The sequence below is a fragment of the Staurois parvus genome, unplaced genomic scaffold (genome assembly GCF_062004578.1).
Source record: "Staurois parvus isolate SC_StPar_1 unplaced genomic scaffold, SC_StPar_1.0 ptg001316l, whole genome shotgun sequence".
Lineage (NCBI taxonomy): Eukaryota > Metazoa > Chordata > Amphibia > Anura > Ranidae > Staurois > Staurois parvus.
This window is the reverse complement of record NW_028319112.1, coordinates 1,921,251-1,935,617: the sequence shown is the minus strand read 5'-3', so window position 1 is coordinate 1,935,617 and position 14,367 is coordinate 1,921,251. Positions and strand designations below refer to the sequence as shown.

Here is a 14,367-nt window from a genome sequence, read left to right as displayed (position 1 = left end):
TACTTACCTTGCTGACCCCTGCTCCAGCCTGGGCTCGCTTGCTCCCTCCCTCTCCCATGGTACACACTTACCGGTCAGATGTCTTCCTTCTCCGGCCGCTCTCCTCTCGCTCGATCTTCGCAGTGCCGCTCGGCTCCTCCTCTCCAAGCTCCACCTCCTCGCTGGTGACTGGGCGCCTGTGTGCCTCTCCTGAGCTACAGTTCCGGCGGCCAATCACCGCCGAGGATTGATCCCGGGGGTTTGTCCAGATGACAGGGACGGCATGTCATCCCGCCCACACCTGGAGACGGATAGAGGAGCAGTGTCTCGGTTCCTAAGGCAATCGGAAATATGTGTTTTCCGATGGTCTTAGGCGACCCCTGTGAAAGTGTCGCTCGACCCCCAAAGGGGTTGCGACCCACAGGTTGAGAACCGCTGCTTTAGAAGCAGCGCCCCCTGCTAGACATCTGCAGACGTTGACTCGAGTATAAGCCGAGGGGGCCGTTTTTCAGCACAAAAAATGTGCTGAAAAACTCGGCTTATACTCGAGTATATACGGTACTTACCTGCTTTGTGCAATGGTTTTGCACAGAGCAGCCCCAATCCCCCCCTTGGGTCCCCACCAGCACTCCTGACCCCACACCCCTGCTCAGTGCCCCAACAGCTAACCAATTTCTATGGGGGCACTGTTATGTGCTCACTCCTGAGCCAACTCTGTGTGTCTTTCCTGACTGCTGTGTTGCTCCTACTGCTGTGTCGCAGCCAATGAGGAGAGATAGATCCTGGAGAGCTGAGGTTCCCATACTCATCGCTGGATTGAGATTGGCTCAGGTATTGGGGGGGCTGTGGGAGAACAACACACAGAATGGTTGTTTTTTACCTTCATACATAGAATGCATGAAGGTAAAAAATCTTCAGCCTTTACAACCACTTTGATTTTTTTTAAACCAGACTTTAGTGTCCCTTGAACATGAAAATATATTTGATGCTAGGTTGACTTTAAGATGTCTACGACCAGCATTAAATAGAAATTAATTACAATTATACTGAACATTTTAATGCTGTGTATTTTCAGAAAGAACTGGCATAACAGTTTTTTGCATGGCTAGAAAGTGTAAAACAATGTTAATTGGTCGAAGCTATGTAGCTATATTACAGGAAAACATTAAAAACCTTAGCTGCCTTTCTCGCTCCGTCTCAAATCTTAACAAAACAGACACATTAGCTAGGTGTTGTGCAACGCTGGTCCAATTTAATTCTAGGAAGGGAAGTCATTCTGTTGGATTGAAGCTGGAAGAAAAAAAAACGTGCAAAGTACAGCTGGGAGCGCTTTATGAAACCAGTGCATTAAATTTAATGGAAGGGTAACATCTGGCATTGAAAACAATTGAAAATCAGCATTTGCAGAGTGTGGCTATTTTTTTGTCTTGATCACTATAAATAGCATGGTGTGCAAGGTGAACCACAAATGGTTATTCTTTTCCACTTACCAAGTAACTCTTCAGTTTGGAATCGCTTTAGAGCCTAAATTGATTTTGGCAGCATCTGCAGTTGTTTGGTGTTGTGACAGCACATTTACAAAGAGTCAACTGTCTGAATGTCAGGAAAAGTAATCAGAGCTGGAATTACCCCTTGGGAGAAAGGCAGTGTTGTAATGTAGACAAGCCTAATAAAGAATGGATTTAAGATGTTGCAAATGTTTATACAAACTCCATCTGTGATTCTGCATTGTTTTGCACTGCTGTTGTGAAATCCCTAATTGTAACATCATTTGTGTAATCCTCAAACACCTTGTCTTTATTATGATGAGTTTGCACACAGATGTAAGACACAAAAATTGGTGTCCTTTGTAGAGTGTATACAAAACATTGTACTGATGACAGCCCAACAAAAATAAGTGAACTGCACTCCCCTCCACAACCACACTCCCTGCACATGCACGATATAACAGTAATTTTATCTATGGGGTTCTTATACAGAGGAAGACTAACCTTACTCTAGGATCCCCTGGTCTTCTACTGCCCAGGAATTTGGAGGTGGGCCCTCAATGTCATCACGTGTTATCCAAGACTGCCATCATGTACAATACTGGTTCTGTACTGTACAAGACGACATTGGTGTTATGACCAGAGAAAAAGGGGTCTTCAGGGTCCAGTTTGTGACTTGAAATCAGAGAAGAGAAAGCCTGCAGGTGCCACATCACAGATCAACATCAACTCTGATCTGCTACTTGTGGTTATTGCAACCTTGTTGCTGCACAGGATTAGGAGGTATAGACATCACCAAGTCCCACCTGCTGATATAGAAGATACATGGTCAGTCCCCATCCAGCCTGTCCATCAACCTCACCATTAAGTTGTGCTCAGGCCAATACCCTTAGCTTTAGCAATTGGCTAATTTCCTGGCTTTAAGCTTCAGACTATGTTGGTTACTGTGCTAATGCTTCTCTGGTTACTGACTTTGACTTCTATTGGACTATTCTTGTTCGCTGCCGATGCTGACTGTTGGCCTTTCCCTGTTTCTGAAATTATCTATCAGCTTTGTACCAGTTTATGATTCTATCCCTCCTCAGCTGCCATCTGTAAAGGTGTGTCTGATGGTCACAACCTGGTAGACCCATCAGGAAAGATCTACTTGAACTCTGCACCTAGGCTCATTTTAGGGCTCACACCATGTGAAGTAAGGTAATTAATGCTCCCCTTTACATCCTTCCTAAACAAAACTAGCATTATATATTACATATACAAAAGGTTTAGAGGAGGAACTCACTTTTAGGCCACAAGTAATATATAGTGTTTTCAAATGTACTGTATGTTTCTCAAAAAAGTGTAAAAATAATAACTTCATGCAAGTAATGTTGTCAATCTGTATTATTATTTTAATTTTCTAGGATGGTGGAACATAGGAGAGCTGGACCTTGGCTCACTCACACAAAGCAGGGGACCTCAAACATTGAGTAGTACTGTTAATTGGAGCAGTGTTCTATGGTCATATATGTAGTGTCCACGTTGCTACCTGGTGGTATGGACACTTCCCATTGACTTTGCATTGGGTGAATACTCACAGGTTCTGAAAACTCCAGTGGTACCCAGGTGGCAACAACACTGATCAGCAGTGGGCCCGGACTGCAGTGCTGGATCTTTACACCAGGAAGAAGCACCACAAAGTCACATGACAGCAGATTCAGATACGTGAAATGGATTTATGAAGGTTTTCTGGTGTTTGGAGCAAGGTAGGGGGGATGAGGAAGGCACATCAACACCCTGTTCTGTCAAATTTCTTCTCTCTGAACACAACCATTTGGCTCAGAAACTGGCATCACAAAATATCAGATTAGCAGCAAGAATGTAATTTTTAGTGTGCTCTTTTTTTTTTACAACTATTCCTAAATGTCCCTTGCCTACAAACTAAAGCTTCATTTTCAGTTCTGTCTACTTTTAAAGAAAAAAGCAATTTTTGTTTTCAGTTTTATTGATTTTGAAAGTCTATATTTGTATTAAATGATGTTTTATATTTAAAATATGATTTTTGAAGTGAGCATGTAATAAAGACAGCTCCCATAAGACCTCTTCATATAGTATTCTGGGCCTTCCTACAAAGCCTACCGCTAGGTTTTTATTCGGCAAGGGCACTGAACAGGCGCAATGGGTTCTCTCAATGCTAAAAGAAATGGAAAGAAGTGTCTCTCTTCACTGAGTCACAGCTGTGTGCATACTGAGAAGCTTCTATTCCATTCACAAGAAAGGTGTTTTTTTTTAATAACACATTAGAAGTTCCCTTTTAAAGTTAATAAGTGGCTTAAAAATATTGTCTGAACACGAAGCATATGTATCCTTACTTGATTTGTGTATTCTGTGCAGTAATCCATACAACTCCTTCACATTTCCTCTGTGCAGAAGTTTCCTGTAACAAAGACTAGTCAGTGCTGTTCTCTGTCCTTGTGCAGGGTGATTGGTCTTGTATCCGCCCCCTGTAGCTTTATGCAAGGAGCCTGTGAGAGTAATGACCTGCTGGGTTTCTGCAACAACTCTGATGTGATGTCACAGCTACATTTACAACTTAATATTAGGATTCACCAAAGGTATTTGTTGCAGAAAAATAGATTTATATCAGTTGTGGGTATTGAGGAACATATTAAATGACAGTGATTGTGTCTTGAGTTCAGCTTTAAAGCATTTCTATGTTGTGTACCAAATATCTATCAAAGAAAGTGACATGATGACAGCTGTCACAACAGATTCAGCAAACAACTGCTTAGTGGTGCAGTCCTTTTTTTTCCCCCAGACATTCAGAGATACAATATATACTAGATGATTGCACATTGCAATAGGACACCAGAATGGTGGTTTATAGGTACATTTTGTATTTTTTTTAAGTTCTTCACTTTTGTTTGTGGTATGTGCCTTTGAATCACCTTCCATTTTTCTTTGTTCTTCAGTAACAAGCTATTTTTTTTTTCTTTCGTTTCAGGCAATGCAGCCTCAATTTTATTCTAAAGTCGGTTATCTCCTAAACCACCCAACAGTAATCTTACCTCCACTGTGATAATGGTGGCTTTTAGTTCCTAGTGATAGGAAGAAGTTTGAAACTCAAAGCAAACTGTCAGAAAACCATATATGACTAAATGAGACCTACAAAGCCTACTCAAAAAATGTATCTTCTTGGGAACATAAAACTGAAAAGGTTATTCAAATACATAAATCCCCTATTTGCATGTAACAATCGCTTGGTATTTACTAGGGGTTTCAATTAGATTCCACCTGCTGGGATAAATGGGTACTGCAGAAAATAAAATTCATACCACCAACCAATTATTGTATGCAGGGTATTAGGAGTGTAGAAAGTCCCTGTTATTAAATATGGTGATCCCAATCAGACAGGGAATGTAATGTATGCCGTTAAAAAAAGAACATCCATTTCCACTGACAATTATTCCGTCTCCTCCAAACTAGTTACTTTGCCATATTCCCAGTTTCTCTTTCCCTATTTCTACTATTAGGGCAATTCATCAACCTTGCCATGCTCTTTTTGGTCTTCTAAATCTACCACATAGCTACCAACCATCTCCTTTCACCGAAGACATCTCTATTCTGTTCTCAGCAAAATACATATATGATCCTTGGGGAAAAAACCTTCAAGAAATTGTATATTACCATCCCTCTCTTGAATGAAGACCTGATCAATTATTACATAATCTCTTATGTATTCATCTAGGTTTTGTTAAACTCTCTTTAATAAAAAAAAATTAAGTCTGTGAAAATAATGATAATCGTGAACAACAGAAACTGTATATATGTCTCTTTCTGGGTGAAATGGAACAGGGTTTAACCCCTCACTTTTTCTTTAATTCTATTTAGACCCCTGTGGGTGAACGATAGTTCCAGCTTTAATTTTTACAGACAAGCTGATGATGGCATATACTACTATGCAAAATCTGTTAGAGGGCACAAAGCCGAGAAACCGCATATCATAATTGATCACAGATTCTCTATAGAAATTCAGTCTTGTGACATGAGCAGCTCTGCAGAAAAAACAGGCTCAACCTATCACAGCCATGTGAAATCTCCTTATATCAAAATGAATGTTACTGGCAATTTTCAATTTGAGTACATGTGATAATACTAGGCATTTATTATACTTAAAGTGAAGCAGTATACAGGTGAAACTCAAAAAATTAGAATATCGTGCAAAAGTTCATTTATTTCAGTAATGCAACTTAAAAGGTGAAACAAATATATGAGATAGACTCATTACATGCAAAGCAAGATAGTTCAAGCCGTGATTTGTCATAATTGTGATGATTATGGCTTGCAGCTCATGAAAACCCCAAATCCACAATCTCAGAAAATTAGAATATTGTGAAAAGGTACAATATTCTCAGTTCAAAGTGTCCCACTCTAATCAGCTAATTAAGCCATAACACCTACAAAGGGTTCCTGAGCCTTTAAATGGTCTCTCAGTCTGGTTCAGTAGGAATCACAATCATGGGAAAGACTCCTGACCTGACAGTTGTGCAGAAAACCATCATTGACACCCTCCATAAGGAGGGAAAGCCTCAAAAGGTAATTGCAAAAGAAGTTGGATGTTCCCAAAGTGCTGTATCAAAGCACATTAATAGAAAGTTATGTGGAAGGGAAAAGTGTGGAAGAAAAAGGTGCACAAGCAGCAGGGATGACCGCAGCCTGGAGAGGATTGTCAGGAAAAGGCCATTCCAAAGTGTTGGGGACTTTCACAAGGAGTGGACTGAGGCTGGAGTCAGTGCATCAAGAGCCACCACACACAGACGGATCCTGGACATGGGCTTCAAATGTCGTATTCCTCTTGTCAAGCTGCTCCTAAAGAAAAACAGACCTGGTCTGTTGCTCAGTGGTCCAAAGTCCTCGTTTTCTGATGAGAGCAACTTTTGCATCTCATTTGGAAACCAAGGACCCAGAGTATGGAGGAAGAATGGAGAGGCACACACTGCAAGATGCTTGAAGTCCAGTGTGAAGTTTCCACAGTCTGTGTTGATTTGGGGAGCCATGTCATCTGCTGGTGTTGGTCCACTGTGCTTCATTAAGTCCAGGGTCAAAGCAGCCATCTACCAGGAGATTTTGGAGCTCTTCATGCTTCCTTCCGCAGACGAGCTTCATGGGGATGCTGACTTCATTTTCCAGCAGGACTTGGCACCTGCCCACACTGCCAAAAGCACCAAAACCTGGTTCAATGACTGTGGGATTACTGTGCTTAATTGGCCAGCATACTCGCCTGACCTGAACCCCATAGAGAATCTATGGGGCATTGCCAAGAGAAAAATGAGAGACATGAGACCGAACAATGCAGAAGAGCTGAAGGCCGCTATTGAAGCATCCTGGTCTTCCATAACACCTCAGCAGTGCCACAGGCTGATAGCTTCCATGCCACGCCGCATTGAGGCAGTAATTGCTGCAAAAGGGGCCCAAACCAAGTACTGAGTACATATGCATGCTTATACTTTTCAGAGGTCCGATATTGTTCTATGTACAATCCTTGCTTTATTGATTGCATGTAATATTCTAATTTTCTGAGATTGTGGATTTGGGGTTTTCATGAGCTGTAAGCCATAATCATCACAATTATGACAAATCACGGCTTGAACTATCTTGCTTTACATGTAATGAGTCTATCTCATATATTAGTTTCACCTTTTAAGTTGCATTACTGAAATAAATGAACTTTTGCACCATATTCTAATTTTTCGAGTTTCACCTGAACATGAGTGTACTTTGAAGCACTACTAATAAAAACAAATTAAATACGAAAAGTATGTTTACTATTTTGAAATTTTAAAAGATTTTTATATTTTTAACAAAAAACAGCTACTAAATTGTTCTGTTAAAGTGAACCTCTACTGACATCCTAACCCTTACTTTACTACTTAATTACCTAAAACAAGCATATACTGTAGCTAGTGAAAATAAAAAATGTGTTTTTTCGAGGGCAGGGATTTGCTAGAGCCACTTTAAATTAATCCAGCAACAGAAGCTCCCATCTGTCCCCTTTAAATGTCACCCTATGTCTAATTTCAATGTGTGTTTTGCAGGTGGACATCACAAACAACACAACAGAAATTGGGAACCCTTTTAATTGAAAAGAGACAATAGTTCATACTGACAACTTGCAGCATATAATTCTACAGAGACTCTTCATGCAGTACATGTAAGAAGATATTTATTCAGTTCTATTACCAAACCAATGGCTACAAAGTCAAAATTCTAAGTTGCCCTTTGTTCAGTGACATGACCTATGGCTCATGTCATAGATACAGTAGAAAATTGACAAGCACAAAGTAGCATTCAATAGCATCTCTACACACATATTAGTATTGCCTTATGTCTACGCTATAGTGTATAATGCTGGGGTTTGGCTAGTTATTTGTACATATTTTATGTCTTCCTAAATTGGGGCAATCCAGCTCCAATCACTGAAGACCACTTCTGCATAGTAAAGCTAGGCAACGTCAACATTTAATGGGCCAGTCCACTCAAAACAAATATCTCAATGTTAGGTGGAGTGATTTAACCTTAGCTTCTTTTCTTTCTCAATTATTCAAGTAATGAGGTCCCATTGCCTACGTTCCCAGGTCGGCCCACCTACACCAGTTTTCATCAGAGAGCTAGACTCTCCTTTTTGTATTGTACTTTATGTTATATGAAGCAGGTGGAGTCAGACTGCGGGGAGTAGGGATGTGAACCATGCAGTATCTGGAGAAGCTATTAGGTGGTTGGACTTCTTCCAAACACTGAGATGTCTGAACAGGCTGACTCTATCTCGGTACACAGAATCAGGGCTGCTTTAAGGCATTAGTGGGCCCCCATATCACTTTTTGGAAAGGAAGCTAAACTGGTAAATGGCAGAACTCATACAAAACTGTATGGGCACAACAAACTGTAATATAGTCCCAAGTCCATAAATGAGACACCTCCAGATGCCTTGTTGCTGAAGTTTACCTTCAAAGCATCCAGGATTCCAAGAACTTGATGTTCTGTTTCTGGCCAACAAGTGGCTCACCTCCTCCTGCCCTCTTCCCTGATACTTTAGTATTGGCTTTGAAATGCAACCTATAAACTCACTGGCCAACTGAAAGGCAAAAGAACAGGATGGGAGAAGGTTGGTTGTTCAGTGACTAGGAAGCTGTGTGGTCCATACCTAGAAGGACACCAGGACTCTGGAATAAACTTGAGCTTGTGAGCAGCCTCCTGGAGGTGCCTGTTATATATATGAACTCACCTTACTTTATAAGGTGACCTAAAATCCATATGTTTCCCTTAAAGTCTTTTCACTTTAACTATAGTCTTTATATTTAGAAGAGCACAACTTCCATAATAAAGAGATAGTAGCATAATTGGAAATGAAAAAAGTCTGTGGTCCAGGCTCCATAATGATAGTCTCATAGTGGACTCTCTGGGGGAGACTTACTAAAACAGGTGCACTCAGAATCTGGCACAGCTGTGCATGGTAGCCAATCAGCTTCTAACTTGAGCTTGGCTTTGACAAAAAATAAGTGGAAGCCGATTGGTTTCTATGCAAAAGCTGCACCAGATATTGCACAATACAGTTTTAGTAAATAACCCCTTGTGTTGAAGGGAGTAAGGAAAATGTTCTTTAATGACATAAAAATATTAGCCCCCTGATCATTACACTCTATTTCTAGTACCTAGCCCCTAACCATCAGCCTCTAACAAGCACCTAGCTCTTAACCTAACCCCTAGTCTCTATGAAGGGACAACATCACTCACTCATGTCTTCCTAAACCTTAAATGCAGCCCTGGTAACAGCTCTACATTGGATTTCTTGGTTCATTGTCATACATCATCCACATGCAGGCTGCAGCATATAAAATCATCTGGCCTAATTATAGAACAAACCCCAAATTATTAATAAGCTCAAAGATTTGGTGCTTGATAACGAACGGCGTGGCTGCCTGGATTTTAGTCTGACAATGTTGGGAGGCAAGATAAAAATATCTTGGATAATACAGGCTGAGAAATATGAGGGAAGGTGCATACTAGCCTTTACTTATCCAAACTTGAAAACATCCTACCGAATATTTCTTTATCTGATCACATTGCTGGTATTTAAGCTGCCACTTGTTTTAATGCACAATTTATTCACATTGCTTTTTTATAAAAAAAAATTTTGTAGTGGGGGGGGGGGGCTCTTGCAGGGCAGCAAATCTTTTGCATCTGCATGTACAGTACATTGCAGAAACATCACATGTAATATACATAACAAAACATTAAAACTAGCTTGTCACCTGCATACACATCATGAGACTGCAGCCTATCAGTGACTTAAGAAAGACATGATCACTGAAATCTAAATACCTTCCTCAGTTTAGTGAATATGACCAAACACATTACATTTTTGTTTTTCTTGAGTTTTTTCAGCATTAGATGTACCCAGTTTATTAAAGTATCTTTAGATTGATAATTCACAGCTTCCATAGCCATGTACAGTAAAATATAAATGGCTGAACCAAAAAGTAGTCTTTGTTTGGCTAGAATCACTCACTGGTTTGTTATTTATGGCTTTTTCGGCTGTCCTTAGATGGATCAAAATTCTGCCAGTTCAGCAGGGACCGGATGAATTTAGATCCATCTATGGCAGTTCCCACTAAAGAGAAGTCGATCTAGCAATCAGGTTCACTTGAAAAGTAATATTGGTGTTTACTCTTTCAAGCGGCTGCAGTGCTGATCTGTGTATTCTGACAGTGGAGAAGTCCCACTGTTAGAAAACAATAGTGCAGCATGGAGGATTCCTTCATCCACCTCCAATGTGTGAAATGGGGAATCCATTTGTTTTTTTTTTTAATCAGCTGGTTGATCAAAGAAAAAAAAAAAGATCCATCTATAGCAATATCTTGAAGGAGGATTTTCGCTTAATCTTGCCACATCGTCTGACCAAATCAAAGATGCAATAATGACATGCTCCTTCCTTTTTAATGGCTGGGGCATAGAATTGTGTTTGGAAACCCCTATGTAGCGGCATGCGGGCCTGGTCTCTCAGGCACCAAGTGCTGCATTGCAAGAGGGCAGAAGTAGCAGCTTGGAATTATTTCTCGGAATTGGAAGTCCATGGATTTTCACCAAGGCTGCAAAAGAGTTCTGTGGCAGCAGAAAGGAAGTGGGGAAGGTATGACAACAGGGAGTGGCCACAACACAGTAGGCAAGAAATTGGAATGTCCTGTTTTTCAATATAGGGTATTTATTATTCTAGAGAAAGTATCTATATTAAAATGGTTTTAAAGCTAAAATGGCAGTTTAAAAATTGTAACAAAAAATGTAAATACTTGCATTTCAAACAGAAAAATCATAATAAAACCTCAACAAACAGAAATCAAGAAAATTGCAGACACCCCCTAATTCCCCCATGGGACTTTTAGTTCCAAGTCTCTGAAAACGCTGACAGCTTAGCCCTAAATAAGCGATCACTTTGCCTTCACCCTATAAAGCTTCGTATCATTCAGGCCAATAGCTGTGTCAGCCTTGGCCATACAGTGACTAATATTTATGGGTTTAGCTTACATATTTGTAATGCAGCAAGGAAACCTTCATTGTGATTAGGAGATCCAGGAGAAGGCCTTAAAGCCTAACTCTGGGCTGTTCTTAAAAATAAAAAAAATCTTTCCTTCCCCCAGAAGATAAAGAATATGCTGCTGTATTTTTCTGGGGAATGACTCAACAGAGAGTATATCCTTTCTTAATCAACGGTCTCATAATCTTCCTACTTGTCGGTTCAGGTTGTGACAACTGGTACGCCAATGTTCTTGTCAGACCCCAACTGTTCTTGTCAAAGCTCTTCTTCCCAATATCACCATGTGCAATGCAGGACCAGCTGCATTATACTGAATGATGTAGCAGTGCCTGCCCACATTCCGGAACTGGAAGGAATAAGACCTTACTGCCGACTACCATATGACTATGGAGTATGTTAATTAACAATTTCTGTTAAATCATCTATTCTGCTTATCCGTGCTGCAATATTAACAATGGCATCATTTCTGGACATCTATATCATTTTAATAAATATAATAATAAATGCAACAAGAAGCTTATCCCCCTCAGGCTGGGTTCACACTGATGAGTGCAGAATTCACAGTTTCTGTGTGATTTCGCACTACATCACAATCGGACCCTGGTCATGCGAACCCGCTGCAGGTATGTATGTTAACATCACCTCGAAATCGGTTCACAAAACGCCGTGCAGTGTGCAGAATCGGAATCTGACTCTAATGTGGACCATAAAAAGGGTCCTGCACCTTTTCTGGTGCAGATGCGGTGCGATTTGAGCCATACAAAATGTATGTCTCAAATCGCACCGCACAGAATTCGCATGTGACTTGCACAGGAATGCGGTGTGGTTCCTGTGCGAATCACATGCGATATGCCTCACCACATCAGTGTGAATCCAGGCTCATACTTTGATGGCACAATCAAGGCTCTAGGAATGCCGATGCAATTTAGCCAACACACACAAAAAAATGTAAGTGGTTTCATGGAACTTTAAAAATCAACAATCTTTTTAAAAATCTAATTAAGGCAGAAAAGTGCATTAAAGGATAACTGTACTTTCAGAATAGTTTTAATAGATTCCACCCGCCTTAAACTCATAAGCTTGTGATACACTTAGCAAATTGTTTCCATTTACTGATGAACCAGCTGAAATTTGAGTCACGGGTACTCTCCAGCCCAACATCTTTCAATTTGAAAACCAAGCTGAAAATTGTTGGCCAACAAGTGATTCCATTGAATCAGATGCTGTTGCTGTGTCACTGTTGTTGTGTTCAGATATTTTGATAGTCAAGGGTACGAGCTGTCAGAATACAAAACCCTGCAGGGGAGGTTTGTCCATCATCGATGTTTAGCATGGAGGGGGGAGTCGATAGATTTTTTTCTTTCAGCAGGACCACCTTTAATTCACCTGTCTTGCTCCTCCTACATTGATGCTGTGTGACTCAATACAATGAAGCATCTTATTCATATGGAGAGGTCACCTATCCCAGCAATGGATAACCTTCCCATAGGAATAAATGGGGACTTTTCTGTGCATGCGCAGAAGAAGCTGCACAGAAACTGCAGCTGCAACTCCCAGTGGTCCACATGGTGGATCTGGCAGGAACAAGGGCAGGTTACTTTTAAGACTTTGTAGGGGGGGGGGGTCTCAGTTGAAGGGTAACTGTACTTCAAGAACAGTTATCATTCAAACATTTTAAATGCCATTATGCCCAAATAACCTTTTAAAGAATTCATTCTGCTTAAAGAGACATGTTAAGAATACATAATTTGCAAAAGAAAAAAAAATGCTTAATATCTAGTTTAAACCTTAGACAAATGAACAAAACAAACGCCTGTACAAACAAAACAGAACATCATATTTAAAACATTTAAAGGATTTATTGTACCAGCCCCTTTTACCATGTCAAAAAAAGTGTATTACAGGAATACACGTGTATTTTTTTAAAAATTTTAAATATGGAGCACTTCATGAATTTCTGTGTCATCTATGTGTTAGGGCCATGCTGATCTATGTGTCATTCAGAAGATGTCCTCGTAAAGCGAGGACACACCTGTGCATTTTCTTTACAAAATCTTGTATTAAGTTGTATGCTGGGCTTACTGGGCACTTTAAGGAATAGGCAGGAACACATCTGTGACCATTCATCATGAGCATTGAAGACAGACAGTCTCACTGCCTTCCATACAGCTCTGCAAAAGAATAATCTGTATGCTACTCAATGCATGCTCAAGGGGCTCTATAAGACCTGACCACAAAGCCAGATGAGCTCTGTTCTCCCTGCATGGAACATGGGAGCAGAATATACCCCCCAATGCATCTGCTCTGCCTTCAGAGCTATGGGTGGCAGGCTAAATGACATTTTTTATATTACATTACTGTTACCCTACACTGTAAACTCAGCTCCCATCATTACCATGAAATTCTTACTATTCATACCTCCTGGATTGTTCCAACAAGATCAGCATAGTGATTGTTACAACGTAACTCAGTACAAAAAATAGCTTGCTATAAAACATATATCACAGTTGCACTAGGACTCTGCATATTAACACGTATCATTTCACTGTCGTATAAAAACAGACATGTACAAGACAGCATGCTGCCGATCTCAATGCATGATGATCACTACAGGGTTGTTACACAGCTGGCTGATAGCAGTGAGATTGCAGGACTGGTGTTCTCATCTTGCAGAACTGTCATGAAGTCCCCCTCGCAGCTCCGAGCAGTTCCATTTAAAATTCATCTTCTGAACTGTCTGCTAAGAGCATGACGCGGTCTTGCATGCTGTTAAATTCTCTCTGCTTAGGAAACAAAAGATGGAACAATCGTTAAAGAGCATCTGACACTTTGTAATCGACAAACACTGCAGTGGTGGAGGCTGGGAAAAGACAGATACTGCAGTATTTTTTGAGCTATTAATGTTGAACTCCAGACAGACAGTAAAGCATCTGAATTCAACTTTATATCAGCTTCCTGTAACTCCCTGAGCAGCAGTAGTCAGTGGAAGAGGAAAGCCAGCAAAAGCACTAGCAGCCAGTTAGGCTCCATCATCGGAAATATTTAAACAAGGTACATGTTACTTTGAAGTCATCAACTCTGGGGTCCATACGTTCTTTTCACAGCCTCTGTTTGAAAACTTTGCTTCATGATATGGATTGCCAATAACATATGTTGGCCTGACAAAAAAGGATATTAGCGAGCGTTACCTCCAGAAATAGCTGCTGGAACACCAAAAGGCAACCAAAAACAACCTTCCAATGAAAACAATAAAATAGGTGCAGCGCTAAAACAAGATAAAATGCATAGTAAAGTGCAAAGTGATCATCAATTTCATAACCACCTAAATAAATA

At 40.4% G+C, this 14,367-nt stretch overlaps 1 protein-coding gene and 1 pseudogene across 3 annotated transcripts in view; both read right to left on the bottom strand.

The window, feature by feature from the left end:
- Window positions 1-7,566: 7,566 nt before the first annotated feature.
- ARMH4 (armadillo like helical domain containing 4) overlaps window positions 7,567-14,367 on the bottom strand; it is a 304,815-nt gene continuing 298,014 nt past the window's right edge. For 2 of the 3 annotated variants that reach the window (XM_089661128.1, XM_089661129.1), the window contains exon 8: window positions 7,567-13,817. In XM_089661128.1, coding sequence (XP_089517254.1) covers window positions 13,749-13,817 — 69 coding nt within the window. In that variant the 3' untranslated portion in view covers window positions 7,567-13,748. The remainder of the gene's footprint in view (window positions 13,818-14,367) is intronic. The other variant, XM_089661130.1, reaches the window with a different exon arrangement.
- LOC149437093 (U6 spliceosomal RNA) lies at window positions 12,966-13,062 on the bottom strand (annotated as a pseudogene).